The sequence below is a fragment of the Hippocampus bargibanti genome, linkage group LG18 (genome assembly GCF_051943395.1).
Source record: "Hippocampus bargibanti isolate YZ-2025 linkage group LG18, ASM5194339v1, whole genome shotgun sequence".
Classification (NCBI taxonomy): Eukaryota; Metazoa; Chordata; class Actinopteri; order Syngnathiformes; family Syngnathidae; genus Hippocampus; species Hippocampus bargibanti.
The window spans coordinates 8,803,634-8,822,220 of record NC_142751.1 but is presented as its reverse complement, the minus strand read 5'-3'; the positions used below and the strand labels follow the sequence as shown (position 1 = coordinate 8,822,220).

Genomic DNA, 18,587 nt, shown 5'->3' with positions numbered 1-18,587 from the left:
TAATGCAACTCTTATGCTGATGACCCCTTGTTTCCTCTTTTATATCATCATGTGTGTGTGTGTGTGTGCGTGTGTCTCTCACAAAGGCTCAAGCCGCCATCTGCCACCCTACTCGAGCCAGCCTGATCCTTATCCCGAGCCCAGCCGGGCCCAGCAGGGCCGCTGTCTCATCCCTACAAAAAAAAGGCTTCCTGCTAAGGGAAGGAGACAAAGGGTGGTGGAGATGGGGGGCGGGGGTAACAGGGGGGCTGCTGTAGGCGTGCTGGAGTCCCATGGCGAGACCTCCTGACCTAGCGGGGGGAGGGTGTCGGGGTGGTCCCTGCGGAGAGGAGGGCAGACGGCGCAAACAGCCCGCCGTGTCTGCTCCCCGCCTCCATTTTCTGTTCGTTATCAGCCACGAGGGCGAGAGGATGCAACGGTGGGGGGTGGGGGGGGACAATGAAGACAGCCCCCCCACTGTCCCCTCCATCCCAACACACATGTCTCTATTCCCATGAATAAGATACTGCCGTAAGACCGCCGCCCCTAGCGGCCCAAACGTCATCGTCTGCTGTACCCGGAGCCCAGGAAGATACGGCGCGTCTAGGCCGTGGCTGCGCCGGAGGCGGGAGTGAGCGTGGTGAGTTTATGGATGGTGCGGTCGTAGTACTTTGTGGTGGGCGCTTCCAGGGGTCTCCAGCAATGCGCGTGGAGCTCCACCACCTCCATGAGGAGCGAGCGAGTCAGCGGCGACTCGGCCGGGCTCAGCATCTTGTCGCGCACGGCCACCAGCAGCTCCGTCATCATTTCGGGCAGCTGCTCCTCCAAGAGGTGCCCGGTGCTTTGCAGCTGGAGGAGGGGGGGGGGGGGGGTGATTGGTAATGAACAAATACATTAGTGAGATATTGTTCGAGAGTGGATGTGGAAATTAAAATCCATCCCTTTAACTCATTCACTGCCAGAAATGTGTAAAAATGTGCCCACTCCAGTGCCAGGGTTTTTGTCATTTTCACTCAAATTTCAGGACCCATAGAATATTGAGTTTTAGGACTACATAAACATTCAATGCAGTGTTAAAAACCTTAGAGTCTCTTTTTCATCAATAAAAAAAGAGTTAATTCCTAAATGATATGGGTCTGGAGTTATATGAGCTTGAAATGAGGGTGGCTGTCCAAAATATAATGCAATACTGCTAAAGCTGGAACTAAGCGCTAACATGTAAAAATAAGTAAATGCTGCCCCCTTGTAGAAAAGAAAACACATTGCCAGAGGCCATGGCTAGCGCTTTATCAGCACCCAAGCATGAAAAAACAAATTTGGGAATGGCGCTCCGCGTCATATTTTCAATTTCCAAATAAATTCAAGAATGAGTTCTTTGTTTTGCATACTTTGTCTTGTGTCATGTAACCGAGTGTGTATTTGTCCTTTACCTCCAGGGAGCAGCACAACACGGCGTCCTCCTTCACGTCTTTGGACTGCAGCAGCTGCAGTGGGGGGACAAGAACGGAAGCAGAGACAATTTAGACGGAGGCAGAGGCAAACATCCGGGGTGTTGACAAAAATGAGGAGGTAAGGAGACGAAGTGATAATTTTTACAGCATTGCGCAGAGAAAAAACAAAAATCTAAGGAGGTTTTACACTTGGAGACAATGTGCAAAATATCAAGCAGACAGTGGTTCAAGTGGGTGCAGAGCTGGAGCTACAATGATGACAACGGGATGCTGCTCCACAGGGTTGTGCAAAATTGCAAAGAGGCACTATACAGTTCGATTTGGGTTGCTGTTTAGACTTTAGAGAGTTAATGGCGACGGGGAAAGAAGCTGTTTAAAGGACAACCGACACCTCTGGACAAGTTGTGTCCAGAATTTGTAAAAATCACTTCAAATGACTTCTACTGAGTGCATTTGACAAAGATTCCATCGCATGTAGCTATATTTTACGTTTCAAGACTCACGCTGAATATTCAGGAAGTCTTGTTTTGGAGTTGGTGACGATCCCCTAAGTGACGTCACGGAGGTAACGCCCGTGACCGAGAAAGCGACACACAATGCATTTTGGCTACTTTTTTTCATCTAAAAACACCGTGTTGGTCGCGAAATTAGAAGGAAAAGTACATAAATAATGCCATGGTGAATCGTTGTGTCTCGCAGCCAATTGCGCTAACACACATAAGAAGGTGTAAGTTGACACAAATTCCCAGCGGACAAATCAGCCCATTTCCAACAGAACTTGTGCGCCATCTTGTGCATTTCGTGGGCGCTGCATTGGAGTCCAGACGCCTCAAATTGATACGGAAGGATTTCTTTAATCGATTGCAAACATTTATGCTTTCCTCTTCAGAACTATTTGAATCACATTCATAACTGGATGAGTAACAAGAAAGCATCTTCTCCAAATCTGAACTGTCTGAAGCCATTGTTTTGATTCTGGAGCAAGGCAGTGTGTGACCACGAGTGACGTCACGAACAAGGGGGCGGGACTCTCTGAATCTGCCCAGTTCCGAGCTCATTTTGTGGCAGTTTTGGGACACTTTTAAGTCATTTTTATTGGCGTTTTGCATTTGACTCAAAATATCAGCCTGCGTGTTTTGCGTGTTTTAGATGCTATAAAACGTTTTTCTGATGTCAGTCAGGAAACAAAAAAAAATGGTGTCGGTTGTCCTTTAAATGTCTTCAGGATTTGGTGCGCATGAATCGGTAGCGCCTGCCTGAGGGGGGTATCCGGAAAAGGTGGTGGGCAGGGTGCGGAGGGTCCAGTAGGATTTTCCACGCTCTTGTGTAACATGTATTTGTGTGAGAGAGTTATGTCATCATTCGGTTACTCAATTTTATGTTGTTGTTTTTTTTTTTTGGCGGGGGGGATCAAAGGCACTGATTTGTGTATTTTCTGCATATCACATCTGAGAAAAGTTTTACTCTGGACGAGAAAAAAAAAAACAAAAAAAGGCAATTATATGGTAAGTGCAATGACATCTCGACTGTTATCTCCTGCCTTTCGACGTCACCTCCTGCCCACGCGCGGATGGACACCATGACAGCGTGACGATCCCACACAGGCGGGATCGTTGCCTAATGAGTTCTCTGGGGGAATCTTGCGCAGACTCCACAATCGTCATTGATCACAAATTCTTCTGTCAAACATTCCGTTTTACGGTGGGAAAACAAACCAAGTTTCACATCATCTTCTGACAAGCTACGCGCCTCCTCGTTTGTTATGTAACCAAGCAGGGAAAACCTTGGGAATTTCTTGTGATTCCCATTTAGTTTATTTTTTCCCCTCCCAACAAATCCACCCCCTCGTATGCATTTGATCAAAAAACATGAAAAAAGGACAGCTACACGTTTGACGAACAAATAACATGTCACTGATGGCTTTTGTCAAAGAATGCCGTCATTTCTAAGCTGACACACAAATGTTTCAGCATTTGACAAACAACATGCCGCAAGTTGGAAGACTTCAAATGGGCTTGCAGTCGTTGCATAGCAACACTATTTGTGGCATTAGGAGCAGCGGTCCCGCCTCTTTCATCAACTATTAGTCTCCCCCATTCAAGTGTACCAAACTCAAGGCGCACAATGGACACTTCAATAGGTACACAGAGACAATACTTTAACGCCGTTCCTTCGCTACTTTCATGGGCCATGAATATATATATATATATATATATATATATATATATATATATATATATATATATATATATATATATATATATATATATATTCCGAACATTAAATTTGCGACAATATAATCTTGGCATATGAACTAGTTTTCGGCGGACGAACCAAACCACACAGCGCCACAGTGGCTGGCGGACTAATTTTCCACACCCCCTTCCTTTGAGTGCAGACGTGGTTTGTCATTGAGTGGAGTACTTTTACTATTATGGGACCGAAAAAGACCCCAACACAGGCTAGTGTTAGGCCGAAGAGGACACAAAAGAAAATTACGGTCGAGAAGAAGGAGATCATCGAAAAACACGAACGAACTGTGCGCTTGTGTGACTTAGCGTCCAAGTACCAGTATGCTAAGTCGAGCATTGCTACGTGTGGCTAAGGGTGTTTCTTTGTTGTCTAAGCAACGGTCTCAGGCAATAGGAGAGGTTGGAAAACTTCTGTTGATTTTGATTCACGAAAAGCAGAGAGCAGAGGACATTGTGAGTGAGGGTATTATCGCTGAGAAAGCACAGCAACTTCACATAAGGATATATAAATTTGTTTCTTGCAATCAATATATTCATGACCAAATTGGTTAAATTGGATCATTTCTCATGTTCAGTGCGTGAGAGGGCCAAGGGGCCAATTTGTGGCAACTGCAGTGTAAGACGCTAAAGGAGGATATATTAAAAAAAAGAACATGCAGAGTAGGCAGTAGCCTCATTTATTTTGTTTTTTTACATTAATGGATTTATTATCGAAGATTTTAGAGGACAGGAACTAACTACAAGGCCCGATCCGCCATGTCAGTTTTTTTTGTGGCCCGCGAAATCAAATCATGTGTGTCACTTTCCTGGATCCTTGCTAAAATCTATACCCTAATGTCAACTAATTGTCGGGTGGCAATGATAAATTGATGGTGAATCTACTAGATACTGGGAGTCTCCTCAAAATGACCTTACTCACCGATGTTGTTATTTTTTACTTTATTGGGGGAACGGGGCTGAAAAAGTTTCAGGAACGAGTGAAGTCAGTCTCACTTGTGCACAAATACATCACTAGACTCCATGCGCAACACCAGCATCAATAAAAGATGAGTTTTTCTGTAGAAACAAGTTAACCGCGACAGGATGTGCATCTAAAAAAGCTAAACAAATCCATTGTATGTTTCTGCCCCCCCCCCCTCCTCTCGCCTGCACAACAACAGGCTATTCATCAATTAATCAAGCTTGTATTTAAGCCGACCGCAAGAGGAAGTTGTTTCTGTCGTGTTTTTGCTGCGGCAACACGCCGATACTTGATGAATAATTCAGAGACAAATATCCCGTTTTTTTTTTCCTCAGTGATATTCTCCTGTTTAGCCTCCGAGGAAAAAATGTATACAATTTAGCAAGGCTGAGTTTTTCTTCAAACGACGCGGATGGTTTACGGGGATTGTTGTCGTGCGTTAACCGGCATTTGCCGTTTCGGTGAGGGGGGTGTTTTATAGCCGTAAGATGCAGCTCGTACAAGAGTGGCACTTCATTTATCCCCATTGCTCCCGCAAGTATCTTCCTGCAGGTGCCGGCGCTAATGAAAAAGCATCAACAAAGCCCGTCGTGCGGCACCCGCACTCAAAGGACGAGCGCTTGCCACCAGCTCGGTGGTCATGGTGGAGCACTTAGTGGCCACTAAGCGGATATTTCCCCCGGGAGTGACAACGAAACGGGAACGGGGGCTCGGAGGGGTGGGTTATAACGCTTTTACTCAATTGACTTTGTATGCTGGTTGGTCTGCTTTGTTTTTGTAATGACATCGCAAATGGTAACAACTGGTAGAAAGCAACAACATACGTAACTCTGTTATGTAAAAGGCTTTTACACGCGTCGCAGTCGTAGCTAATCAGTCAAATATTGTTGCAATACGCACCTCTCGCAGGCAGGTATAGATGGGACACACCAAAACCTGAAAAGGCTTCCCCAAACTGCTCCTCATGATGCCAAAGACCTCGCAAAGGAAGGTGATGAAGCCCAACCACACCTCCACGTCCGATCGCTGCAGTTCCTCGCGACGGGCAAAGTCTTTCTGTAAATTTGGGAAGGAGAGAGGGATGAGTGACAGCTCTCCATGTCAGGCATTCCTTGATTTGCATTGACGCAAACTATTTACGAATGAAATAGGAACTAACTTGCTCTTCAGAATGTTTGGCAACCGTAACAGCCTGGTGTGATTTTTTTGTAGGTAGCGTATGCATTAACCTTACAGCAAAAAATAAATTTAAAAAATCCTGAAGTCCAATATGGCGCCTAAGTAGGCAGCTGTCAGCTGACTCACGAGCCTTGCAGCCTTGTCTTTTTGTTGTCTTTGTGTTTCTTTTGTCACTTTGAGTTGCTGCGTCGTGTGGAACGGAAACAGATTGTTTTACAGCATTTTTGGCCACGACATTCAACAACAGGAGACTCTGCTGAGCGGTTGCGCCTTTCCGGCAGCACAACTATGCCAGCACTGTTTTTGATTTGGGAGGAACGTTGGTGCTATTTGGCAATTGTGCCTTTTTGAACCTGTAATGGGCAGCATTTTCACAGCCATGCTTTGTTCAGCAGACAGGTCGGTGCTGTAGGACAGTCTGCGGCTGGATGGGTGTATGGCTTGCGTCAGCGCAGAGTGCAGTTGCGTTATGTGGAACTGTCGCTGCTTGGAATCAAAGCGGATTTACGTGGGACAGGAGCTATGAGATAGTCAATTTTCATCAATGGATGCTACAGCTTTGTGTTTGCTTTCAACAGTTAGCTGTTAGCAGACGTGCACATTCCACCGTGACATCCCTGATCCATTGGTGGAAAGGAGCCTTTGATCTTTTCCTTTTTCATATAGAACTGCTTCATACAACAAAGATGGTGCAGAAACTGCTTAAAATTGAATGATGGTGTGTCTTTTGTGTTGTGTCACATTATTTGTTAGTTTTTTTGTTGTTGTGACTTCAAGATGGCGCCGCGAGAGTGGCTGCCTTGACAGCAGCTCTTTATTTTGTTTTTCTACTTCTTCCTTTCATAACTTTGCTGCTGTGAAATGTAAATTTCTCCACTGCGAGACTAATAAAGGCTAATCCAATCCAAATATGAATTTTGAGCACTAATGCACCCTAAAATAAGCCGGTGACAGTTTATTGTGGTTGGAGTGCAATTATGCAGACGTTACGCCAGGAGTAAAAATGTTCCGCCCAGCCCACCACGGTGACACGTGACATTTTCCTCAGGTAGCTCGCATGCATTCGACAGAGCAACCCAGAGTCAAGCGGAGGTAAGCGATTAAATTGGGTGGAAAAGGCCGAGCGCCTTTCAAGATGGGGTGAGACAATCGACGTCTTGACTACTAATGAGCACGGTGGCCACGGAATAATTGTGGCCCGTATTGACACACGGGCGAGTCTTGGAATAATCCGATTAAAACAAGGTCTTGGTGAATCCACGTGTGGCATTTACGGTGCCTCGAAGTAAAATGTCAGGAACAAAAGGGGAAAGAATAGAATAAAAAGAAAGGAAAAATGGCGGAACCAAAGTCGCATGGATACAAATTTCATGTTTGCTCACTTGCAGAACCTCCAATTGCCACTGACCCACATTTTGCATTCCAATGTCCGCCCCCCCACCCCTCCTCTGTCCTCATCATCTCCAAGCTTCCTCATGCGATTGTCTCTCCTCACCCACGACGCCACGGGCCACCACCTCCAACGCAAGACCCCGACTCCCACTCTGACGCATCTGCGCTCTCCTCGCTCAGCGCCAGCGAGCCGGACAACTCACCCAGGGCGGAAGAGTGACCCAGACTGGTCAACTGAGACGAACACGTCCACCGCGCTGTCTTCATGTGACATTGAAAGGGCCAAAAATCTTGCATAAGTCACCCTCCGCTCATTCCCACTGCAGCGTCTTTATTTATGTGTTTATTCATTCGGTTTAGTTTAGTTACGGTATTTATTTATGAGTTAAATTCAACTGTGCAAAGATATTGAGGTATAAGTGACAGGAGAGCACAGGTCATGCTTTTCATAAGAAAAGCCCTACTGGACCCTCCGCACCCTGCTCACCATTTTTTCCAGCTACTCCTCTCAGGCGCTAACGATCCATGAAAATGATTCTGACGTTATGAATTTGGCTAATTGCGTGTGTCTTTGAAATTCTGCCAGATAGTCACTTTGATGGCATTTTATTAAATTTCGCCATTGTGGGACTATAAAAGGCTTTCTTATCTTATTATCGTTTAACGTTGAGGGGCATCAAAACCGATCTTCCTCAACTGTCCTTCGCATGGCGCTGACTTGATTTCTGCGAGAAAACATTTAAGGATTACCTGCAACAGATTGAGAAGCAAAGACCTGAACTTGGTCCCGACCACCATAAAGAGCGCCATCTTGTTGCACAGCTTGGCGGCGGTGGGGGCGAAACCGCGGTCCGACACGGCCTTGTCGTAGATGGTCTCCACAATTTGGCTCAGGGTTTCCTCGGAACGCGCCGAGCTGTGTGCCTCCTCCATGAAAGATGCCAACTGCTTTTCCACGCCGCCGCTGTTGTTCCTCATGCTGTTCAGCAGCCTGAGCAGGCGGTCCATGCTAGGTTCCCCCATCACCTTGGTCACTGCCTCCTTCAGGGGAAGCAAAGGATTTGAGGAACTCTCGGTTTGGTGAGAAGCATTCATAACATTCACCTTTTGGGAACGTGGCGGGTAGGCAAATAACTTGAACTAACCTACCATTGCGGGTTTTTGGGAATGTGGGAAGAAGCTTGATGATATGGATAAAACCCATGAAAAGGCAAGGACAAGATGCAAATTCCACAAAGCCAGGACAGAAAAACAAGAACATTGAAGCAGATGTCCAAAGATGGACGTTTCATAAATTGTGGCATTACTGTCACCTCTGAGTAGCCTAGCATCAAAGAATAAATTGGAGTCACGCAAGGGCTGAGTCTAACAAAAAGAAAAAGTGGTTCACTCATTCACAGCCATTCCCGAATTCATTCAGGAATTGAAAATCATGATGTGGAGCGCCATTCCCGAATTTGTGGGTTTTCTTGCATGGATCCCGATGAAGCGCTAGTCAGACCTCTGACAATTTTTTCCCTTCCACGAGGGGGCAGCCAACCACAGGCCATGCTTTTCATAAGAAAAGTCCCAATGGACCCTCCGCACCCTGACCACCACCTTTTCCAGTTACTCCCCTTAGGCAGGCGCTACCGATCCATGCACACCAAATCCAGCAGACCTTTTTGCGCTTTGTTACACCTTCAACTGTTGTCAAAGCGCTATATAAATCAATATGTATTGTATTGTATTCTGTATAGCTGCCCCCATTTGAAGCTCAGATAACTCCAGGCAGATAAAATTTAGGAATTAACTTTTTTTTCTGATGAAAGAAGAGAGTCTAACGTTTCTTACGCTGCATTGAATGAATGTTTATGTAGTCCTAAAACTCAACATTCTGTGGGTCCTGCAATTTGAGGGAAAATGACAAAAACCCTGGCACTGCAGTGGACGCATTTTTGCACATAGTCTGGCAGTGAATGAGTTAAATGACTAAAACACCCTGGTGTGTTTGTGTGTGTGATAAAGATGAAAGTGGCACACATTCGTGATTGGCTTAATCAAGAAGGAGAGGAAGTAAGCAGCTTTTCCGTACCTTGTCCTCGAGTCTCCTCTGCAGCCGTTCCTTGGACGACCGCAGCAAGTTGATTTGCGGCTCCCTGGGCACACTGTGGCACGAAGCGTTCGATTCCGGCGCCGACTCAGCTTTGGAAGAGTCGCGAGGTTCTTCCATCTGCCACGTGTGCTTGTCACTCGTCACTTTGACAGTGTCGGTCTCTTTGGTTGCCCTCAAAGGTAGTCCTCTGTCGGGACCAGCCGGGTTCTGTTGTCCCGGAGTTTTCTGATTGGGTTGCCAGCGTCGGTTGTGGCTGTATCCGTGCGGGTGTCCGCCTTGACTTTGTCCGTGTCCGCTTTGATACTGGCGAGGTGAGCGGCCATTGTTTCTGTTGTCGCCCGCTTCCGTCGGGCTGGGTGACTGCTGATCCCAATGGTGTTGCGGTGATGGGGATTGGTTCTTACCTCCTCCCTGAGCTCGTTGTTGTCTCCTAGAGTGGGAAGTCGTGTCATGATTAGCTTGGCCGTGACGTAGCATCACGACATGTCAACTACACCTCCATTACAGACACCCCAATGTTTAAAGGACACCCGACGTCACTTTTTTGTTTCCTAACTCACATCAGAAAAATGTTTTATAGCATCTAAAATACCCAAAACACGCAGTATGATATTTTTATTCAATTGCAAAACACCAGTAAAAATGACTTAGTGTCCAAAATCTGCAAAAAATGGAGCTGCGAATTGGGCATTTTCAGAAAGTCCTCAGGTTGTGACGTCTTGCATTGCTGGAGAATAAAAACAATGGCTTCAGATTCGGAGAATATGCTTTCTTTTTACACATCCAGTTATGAATATGATTCAAATAGTTCTGAAGAGGAAAGCATACATGTTTGCAATCGATTAAAGAATTTATTCCGTGCCATTTTGAGGCAACATTGGGGGGAAATGTCTCACCCAAAAATTAATCAGCCCGTTTCCACAGGCTGATAAATTCCTTACATGGAGCTTGGTCGCCCTCTTCTGGCGGCTTTTGGTGCAACACGAGGTTTTCAGACCAAACAAGTACAGCAAAATATATTGATATGATGGAAGGACTGCTACAATGTGTCCTTTTTTTCGGTCAGGGGCGTTCCTTCAGTGACGTCACGTACGGACTCTCGTCACCAACTCAAAAACAAGACTTCCTGAATATTCCGTGCGAGTCTTAAAACGTAAAATATAGCTATATGCGGTGGAATCTTTGTAAAATACACTCAGTAGAAGTCATTTGAAGCCATTTTACAAATTATGGACACAACTTGTCCGGAGACGCCGGTGGTCCTTTAAGTCACGCCACTTAAACGTTGCGCAGTGAACTTTCTTGTCCCGCTTAGGTCCGTCCCACGGCTTTGTGGGTGTTTGACAAGTCACTGACATATGGTCCGGCAGATTAACCACACCGGGAGCAAGAAGCCAACCTATTATCTCGCTCAGCTGAAGCAAGAGCAAACACAATCGGCCATTTCGTTTGCTGCGCCACTTTCGTTTTATTCAAGATGGAGCTTCTCAGAGTGACGACAATGCAACAATATGCATGTTTCTCAAGTGTTAAATGAATTTTCTTTAATACAAGGCCTAGTAAACTTATTTACTGCCATTCACAAATTTATTTGGGAATTGCAAATATGACGTAGAGTGCCATTCCGGAATTTGTTCGGGTTTTTTTTTCATGCTTGGGTGCTGATAAAGCGCTGGCCATAGCTTGTGGCTATGTTTTTTTTCTTTTCCACAAAGGGGCATTATTAATAAAAAACAGAAGAAGTAGAAAACAGAAATAGGAGCTGCTCTAAAGGCAGCCACTTTCATGGCGCCATATTGTTGTTGTATGTTAAAAACGTCCATCAAGGTTTGCCCACCTTCCATTTTTAACACACCAAATCCGGTCTCCTTTGCAAAACCTTTACACACCCCTTGACTGAAATGACCACAGATTTCAGTAGATGGTCAAAAGCGCAACCAATAAGGACCAAAAAGGTGAGTAAAAGCCGTATGGTTTGAAGTTTACAAACAGCGTTTAAGGCCTTGCAGACAAACATTACTTAGTCACAAGAAGGTAAATTTACCATCACTCAAGAATTTGCTTAACTCATTCGCTGCCATGCCCAAATTTATTCAGGAATTCAAAAGTGTGACGTAGAGCACAATTCCCGAATCTGTTTGGATTTTATTTATTTTCTTGCGGGGATGCCGATAAAGCTCTGGTCAGACCTCTGGCGATATTTTTCCCTTCCACGAGTAGGGCAGCATTTGCCTTTTGTTAGCGCTTTGTTCATCTTCAGCTGTTGTTAAAGCGCTATATAAATCAATATGTATGTATTGTATTATATATGTATTAATATGTATGTATGTATCCACATTTCAAGCTCAGATAACTCCAGAACCATATAATTTAGGAAATATATATTTTTTAAATGAAATGAGAGAGTCTAAGGTTTCCTATGCTGAATTTAATGTTGATGCAGTCCTAAAACTCAAAATTCTGTGGGTCCTGCAATTTGAGTGAAAATGACAAAAACCCTGGCCATGTGTCCACTCAGGTGAGTGGACACATTTTTGCGTTAATTTTTGAGTTAATTATGATCCAGGTTGCTTGAGTGCCGGTTCGTTAGCGCCTTGCGACCCCCATGCCCTCTGGAAGTTGTTAACCAAAAGCCTGAAGTCGATAAATGTAAGTGAGGAGTTGGGGGGTATTCAAAGGGGAGACTAACTTCAAACAAGCTGATGTTTTAGAAATGTGCTTACTTTCAACGTATTTCTCCTCTCGCATAAAAGCGCCAGCTCAAGTACATGCAAATGCTTTTTATTTATAGGCCACTTTGTATGCGTTCATCCGGTGTGCGTCCTTTCTGGAACCTCGGTGCCACTCTCGCGGGGAGCTTTGGAGACAGTTCATCTGCCTCAAATATTCAAAGTCGTTTCCAAGACGGATGTTCGTTAAGACGAGCGGAAAGGGCGACCCTGATTTTCTTCACCTCCTTCAATAAAGTGACGGCTCCAAAGCCGCGATAATTCCTACGTTTTCTCACTCATTGCAATGGGTTTTTAATGCTGAGCGACAGAAATGGTGAAATTGCGTTAAAGGGGACTAAAGAGGTCAGGGGATTAGAATCTATCACCGGGCCGCGTGCCGCTCGTAAGGAGACGACGTGAAAGTTGAGCAAGACAATATCTCGCTGGCGCGAATGATTAATTTGATCTTTACGACAGCTGTTACTCGAGGCTCACATCTCGTAAACCTTTCTCCAAAGCACCAGAGGCGAGGGGGGTGAGAATGAGACGGTAATAAAACGGTAATCATATTTAATGACGGCGGCGGCGGCGCTCGCGCCGGCCTGTCTTTCCAGCGCATCGCTGCCGAGGAAAACGTTCACACCCGCGGTGGCTGATGAGCTTTCAAAGTCGCCCGCCACGCAAACTCCGTTGTCTCTGACGCCATCAACTCATTAAATAGAAGAGTCGTTTCGGCATAATGTGTTTTGTAGCATTCGCGGGGTCATCATAATTAACATGTTTGATCTTGTCGGAGCTGATGGGCTTTTTTCTTTTATATCGATGCTCATCGTCATTAAAAAAAAAAAGACTTATCGCATCCCCACAACAATCCTACATTCAAGCGATACCAAACTGGAAACTAAAATGCATGAATATGATTTTAAATGTATACGTGCCTTTTTTTCTTTGGTGGCAATGCCGATGTTTGATTAACCTTCCACTGTGAGCTTTCAGCGAATGTACATTATTACGTTGAAAAGCATTTAGCGTCACTGTCCGATGAAAAACACACAACTGCAAATTTTAATTTCACATTTGATATGATTTTTTAAAGGATGATGAATGTTTTGAGTCGACGTGGCGAAGCGGACGTCACTCATGCTCCAGGATGATGTCTGTCATTTGAACAGCGTGCAGAGAATTAGAGGAAGCGAAGGTGACTGAAGAAATGAATGCATCACAAATTTATGGCGATTGATAATCGATGAGGTTTTCCACTGTTAGTTCCCTTTAGTTGATGGAGACGAATTGGCCCAAGCAGGCACGATCGTAGCTTCATACTGACCACGACATGGTGTGCTTTTCACGAGGGGCTACCTTAAGCCTCTGCGGTAAACGCCTCAACTCAATATTCTGTGAGTCCTACAATTAGAGTGAAAAATGACAAATACCCCAGCACTGGAGTGGACACATTTTTGCATGTCTGGTAGTGAATGAGTCCACCTAGCTATCTATCTAGCTGGCTACCTAGCTATCTATCTATTTTCTATAGATTAGCTATCTAACTAGCTAGCTATCTATCAATTAGTTATCTATTAGCTAGCTAGTTAGCTAAGTTTCTATCTATTTGATTTATTCCTGGTTGAGTTGCTAGCGCATGTGGCTGCCGCTGCTCACCCACAAAAAAAACTGATCCTGTGACTGTAAAGTGACCTTGAGAGTTTTGAAAGGCGCTTATAAATGAAATGTATTATTATTATTGTTATGATTATTATTATTATTATTATTATTATTATCATCATCATCAACGGTATTCGGGAATTTTAAGTTGCATGATGAAAATGGCCACACCCGAAAGTGCAATAAAATAAAACATCGCTGCATGTTCAAAGTACCATTACAGCTGCCAGACGATACCAAATTGCCTGCAAAAGCAGACATTTTCCACGTTTTGTCTGTCTCACTATTACTCATTCACTGACAGATGATGTGCAAAAATGTGTTCACTCCAGTGCCAGGGTTTTTGTCATTTTCACTCAAATTGCAGGACCCATTGAAAAATTTAGTATTAAGACGACATAAACATTGAATACAGCGTTAGAAACCATGGACTCCCTGCTTTCATCTGACAAATGAGTTAATTCCTAAATTATATGGGTCTGGAGTTATATGAGCCTGAAATGAGGGTGGCTGTCCAAAATACAATGCAATACATACACATTGGTGTATATAGCGCTTTAACAACAGCTGAAGCTTTAACAACGCGCAAACATGGACAAGAGGCAAATGCTGCCCCCTTGCGGAAGGGAAAAAAAAACATTGCCAGAGGTCTGACCCGCACTTTATCAGCAGCCCCCACAAGAAAAACCAAAACCCAAACCAATTCGGGAATGGCAATTTCAGGATAAATTCAGTAAATGGCAGCGAAAGAGACAGAAAACGGAGGTGACAATGTCAACATGGAGCTCAAAATCTATCAGAGCCGTAAAGCCGCTGATGTGTCGAGACCATTGAGCCGTTCAACGAAACGGCAACCGTCATAAAATGGGATTGACTTTTGAATTTCCACTCTAAAAGCCAGTTAGAGCAGGCAACCCACCCCCTGTCGCTGTCTTGTATAAATGGAGCAGAATTAGATGAGTCGAAATTTTCCACCTTTGGCTGTACACTGTATCAGACGTGTAAAAATGTTTCGACAACGGACAGCCCCTTTCCCCTTGGCTGTAAAAGACAAAGTGTCACTGTTCTGAATAATTGCCACCGCCACTAACAAAGTCGACTTGGGGATTTTCACCACTCTTGTTGGCAGAATGTGTTAAAAAGGCTTTTGTAACAATACCTCATCACAATGAAAAACTTCTACTTGCGAGAACGAGTGCAGATGTGCACATGCAACAGAAGCAAGAGATTTTTTTTCAGAATAGAGACATACTTTGTAGCCCTCCTTGTCTGCAAACGGGACATTACAGTAAATCAAAACTAATTTCAGCCGTGCCTGACGTGCCTCCTAAAATCAAAACACATGGGAATGCCTGCGCTTTTGCGCTCTTTTTACTAGACATGGCTGAGCCTTCTCGAGCACCACACAGAGCGTATCATATGGTACGCTCGCCTGGAAGGTTTTGCAAACTATACATCCTTTCAAAAAAATAGATATTAAACGGATGCTCACCACTTTTACAGGGCACATGTACGGAAGACAAATTCACGCTCGCATTGTCGTCAGTGAACCGCAGAGAGAGGAAAAAAAATACTGACAAAAGAGTGAAGCTTTTGCTGAGGCTTGTCAAATTGATTTGTTTGGATAAGGGTTGCGTTTTCCCCAAAAGGGGAAACGCTGGAAACACAAAATGTCCGTTTCAGGGTCAAACGGCTACTATCATAAAAATGTTCTTGACTAGAGAAGCAGCGTTTTAAGTCAAATTTAACGTTACTATCTGCCATGGAGGTGGAAAGTTCTGCTCCGGCTAACCCCCCCAGGCCCCCCTTTGTCATCACTCATAATTTCCTGTAATGTCATCAGAAAAAGGCAAAGGAAAATGATCAACAAATGTCATCAAGCCAACTGCGACGTATGTGATTTTCAAAGCTGTGGTTCAATTCAATTCAAAAATGCGGGCATTCTATTTCGAAGGTTACACTGTACTTTAGTTTCTCAACTGTATTTTTTTCCCCCTTGCAATGACTCAAAAAGTGCAGAAAATGCTTTGCGCGTGAGTGGTTTAAACGCTCTCTGACAGACTCAAATTAGCCGGGAATGCTTTTGACACAAGTCTGCAGAACATTGCGGTCTGACGCTTATTTGGCTGAGACGCGGTCGATCCGTCGTTAGAAGGAACTCTGACATCAGTGTCTTGATGCTAAATCAGTCAACGCATTCATTAAAAGATAAAAACAAACCGTTCTTGGTGGGGACAGAACAGCAAACACACACAAACAAGGAGAAAAACGTGCCTGGGACTATCACGTTTTTGTTATTTTACTTCAATATTTTTCCCCTTCAACGTGTGAATCCCTTGCGATGACCAAATTTGCTCTGAACAATGGCAATTACCGTATTTTCCGGTGTATAAGTTGCAATCCCAATGAATGGTGTATTTTCAAACGTTTTCCATATATAAGGCACGTCGGACTATAAGGCGCACCTTCAATGAATGAAAAATATTTTCTCAAATACAATATATAAATATATACGTTTCCAAATATAAGGCACACCACATTATATGGCGCTACAGTAGAGGCTGGGGTTACACAATACTTTTTCACAGCCCCGTTTTGTTCAGCCGAAAGGTTGGTGCTGTTGGACAGTCTGCGGCTGGATAGATGCATGGCTTGAGGAGCCCGCCATGAGAAGAAAGGAGCGTCAGCGCAGAGCGCCGATGCGTATATGAAAAAGTCACGGCTTGGAAGTGAAGCGGATTTACATGGGACAGGAGATGTATTGTATTGTACTTCTACAGGGAGAAATGGAGTCATGGCTGCTGACATTAATTGCGAGACCTGTTGTGGATCAATATTAATTCACATATTTTGAAGAAAATCAAGGCTTTTGGCTGCACCTTATACACCGGAAAATACGTTACTTTCCAATGTCCATTTGGTAGTTAGTTATCTGAATGTCATTTTTCTATACCAAACATACAAGACAAATATTTTCTCTTGTTTTGGGTTGCTTAGCAACCCCAGAACAATTTTCCAATGTCATCGGGGCAGTGGGTGAGAGAAATCGGGTTCCTATCGGCCCGTCCTCCGTCTCTCAATAAGCTAGCGAGTCAAAACAACACTTGTTTTAATGTTTAAATATGTGTCTATTTTGTTATTTGTCTAATTCGACATTCCTGCACCAATATTATTTGGCAGACGCTAAGAATTGGCTGCCTGACATCTGACTTCATCGCACTCAAATCTGCCCAGGAGATTGCACGTGTGTGTGTGTGTGTGTGTGTGTGTGTGTGTGTGTGTGTGTGTGTGTGTGTGTGTGTGTGTGTGTGTGTGTGTGTGTGTGTGTGTGTGTGTGTGTGTGTGTGTGTGTGTGAGGGCGGAGCTTCCATGCATCATTACCGGCGGTCGTTCCTCTTGCGTCGGAATAGCTTTTTGGTGTGGGCGATCTCAGCCTCATTAGGAAGGGGTGGGAAGACCTGTTTGGCACAAATCATACAGACGGACGATGTCAAGAGAAGCCGTGGAAATTTCTACCCAAGTCAAAGTGCATTGAAAACAAGCTCGTTATATATTACGGCATAATCCAAGACCTTTTTTTGCCCGAGGGGCTGCTTTCAATTGGAAAGGAAGTACTTGATTTATTTGCCCCCTCAGAAAAGGTCGTAGGGTTCACTTTGGCACAATGCATAGTTTGCAATTCCATCTGAAAAAGTTGTCACGGGTGCCAAAATAAGCACTGCTAAATGACCAATTAGGTGTAGTTGGGCAGGCTTTTTTTAAGCCATTGTAAAACCATCATCATTATCATGTTTTTTTTTCCTTTATTTTTTTTTGGTCACTGCTCCTGCAATCATTGGGCTGTCGCTGAACTGCGTTAATTGAGTTGAATTGATTGGTTTAAACCAGAGGTCCCCAACCCCTGGGCCGCGGACCGGTAACGGTTCATGGGTCATTTGGTACCGGGCCGCGCAGAAAGAATAAATAATTTACATAATTTCCATTTTTTTTAATATCCGAGTCCGAACTATGTTTTATTTTGAAAAATGAAAAATTACCAGATTAGAGACTTCGGGTGTTATTGTCTCCCATTATCCCTAGATGGGACCGTCTCATTGCAGAGAAACAAGCTCAGGGGTCCCACTGATTCAGTTGAAGTGAGTTGTATTTTTCATGCGCTTTGTACTTGTTTTGGAGGTGTATCTTATTTTGAAGGCACGTTTAAACATTACCATGGTGAACATAGAGTGTGAAGGGAAAATAGTTTGTAAATCCTGCCAGTTTGTTCAGCAAAATGATTCATAACTACCAGTACAGTAGTCAATAGTACTTTTGTCAATATAACAGACTGAAGAATTCAAATGGACTCAGTTCCGATTCCATGATTTCCTGTGAAAGGATATGCTCCTCTGAAAACTCGAGGCTCCTCCAAGCTCTCCACACCCCACACACACACACACACACACATAGATGTATGTCACTGGTTTTTGAAGATCAGATTTTATCGGAGTCTACTCATCCACAACTGAAAAAAAAACATTGAGAAAACATACATACTCATTTGTGTCGGGGAAGGGGTGAAAAGTCACCAAGCCAACTGCGGACAAACTAACTTCATCTCATCACTTAGTTGCATTCGAATCTTCACAAATGCACTTTGGAAAAATTATTTGACTTTCTCGTTGGCGAAACATCAGTGCCAAGTGGTCAAAACGCTCCGCTTTCAGCAACGCTTTTGCAAGTATGCTTGTCGTTGCCGTGGTTACACATTATCCTGAAACTAATGTGGATAACTGGAGCGCTTCCACATTCAGGCATGGTGGCCAATTCAGTAGTATGACTGAGAAAAAAAAAACCTCAATTAAGTGTCGGTCTTATCCTTGTCCCTTGACCAACATGCTGGATTAGATCATCGAGCCGTATCTT

General features: G+C 44.2%; 1 protein-coding gene and 1 long non-coding RNA gene across 3 annotated transcripts in view; one reads left to right on the top strand and one right to left on the bottom strand.

The window, feature by feature from the left end:
• The first annotated feature begins 480 nt into the window (after positions 1-480).
• Positions 481-7,880, top strand: LOC148884472 (uncharacterized). Its single transcript, XR_016118272.1, has 3 exons — positions 481-619; positions 1,416-1,548; positions 7,291-7,880. It is a non-coding gene; the product is annotated as an uncharacterized LOC148884472 (long non-coding RNA).
• ctif (cap binding complex dependent translation initiation factor) overlaps positions 583-18,587 on the bottom strand; it is a 31,695-nt gene continuing 13,690 nt past the window's right edge. For both annotated transcript variants that reach the window (XM_089020504.1, XM_089020503.1), the window contains exons 8-13: positions 17,064-17,140; positions 9,289-9,739; positions 7,965-8,255; positions 5,544-5,699; positions 1,410-1,463; positions 583-828 (exon numbers count right to left, since the gene is read on the bottom strand). In XM_089020504.1, the coding sequence (XP_088876630.1) occupies positions 583-828; positions 1,410-1,463; positions 5,544-5,699; positions 7,965-8,255; positions 9,289-9,739; positions 17,064-17,140 (1,275 nt within the window). The remainder of the gene's footprint in view (positions 829-1,409; positions 1,464-5,543; positions 5,700-7,964; positions 8,256-9,288; positions 9,740-17,063; positions 17,141-18,587) is intronic.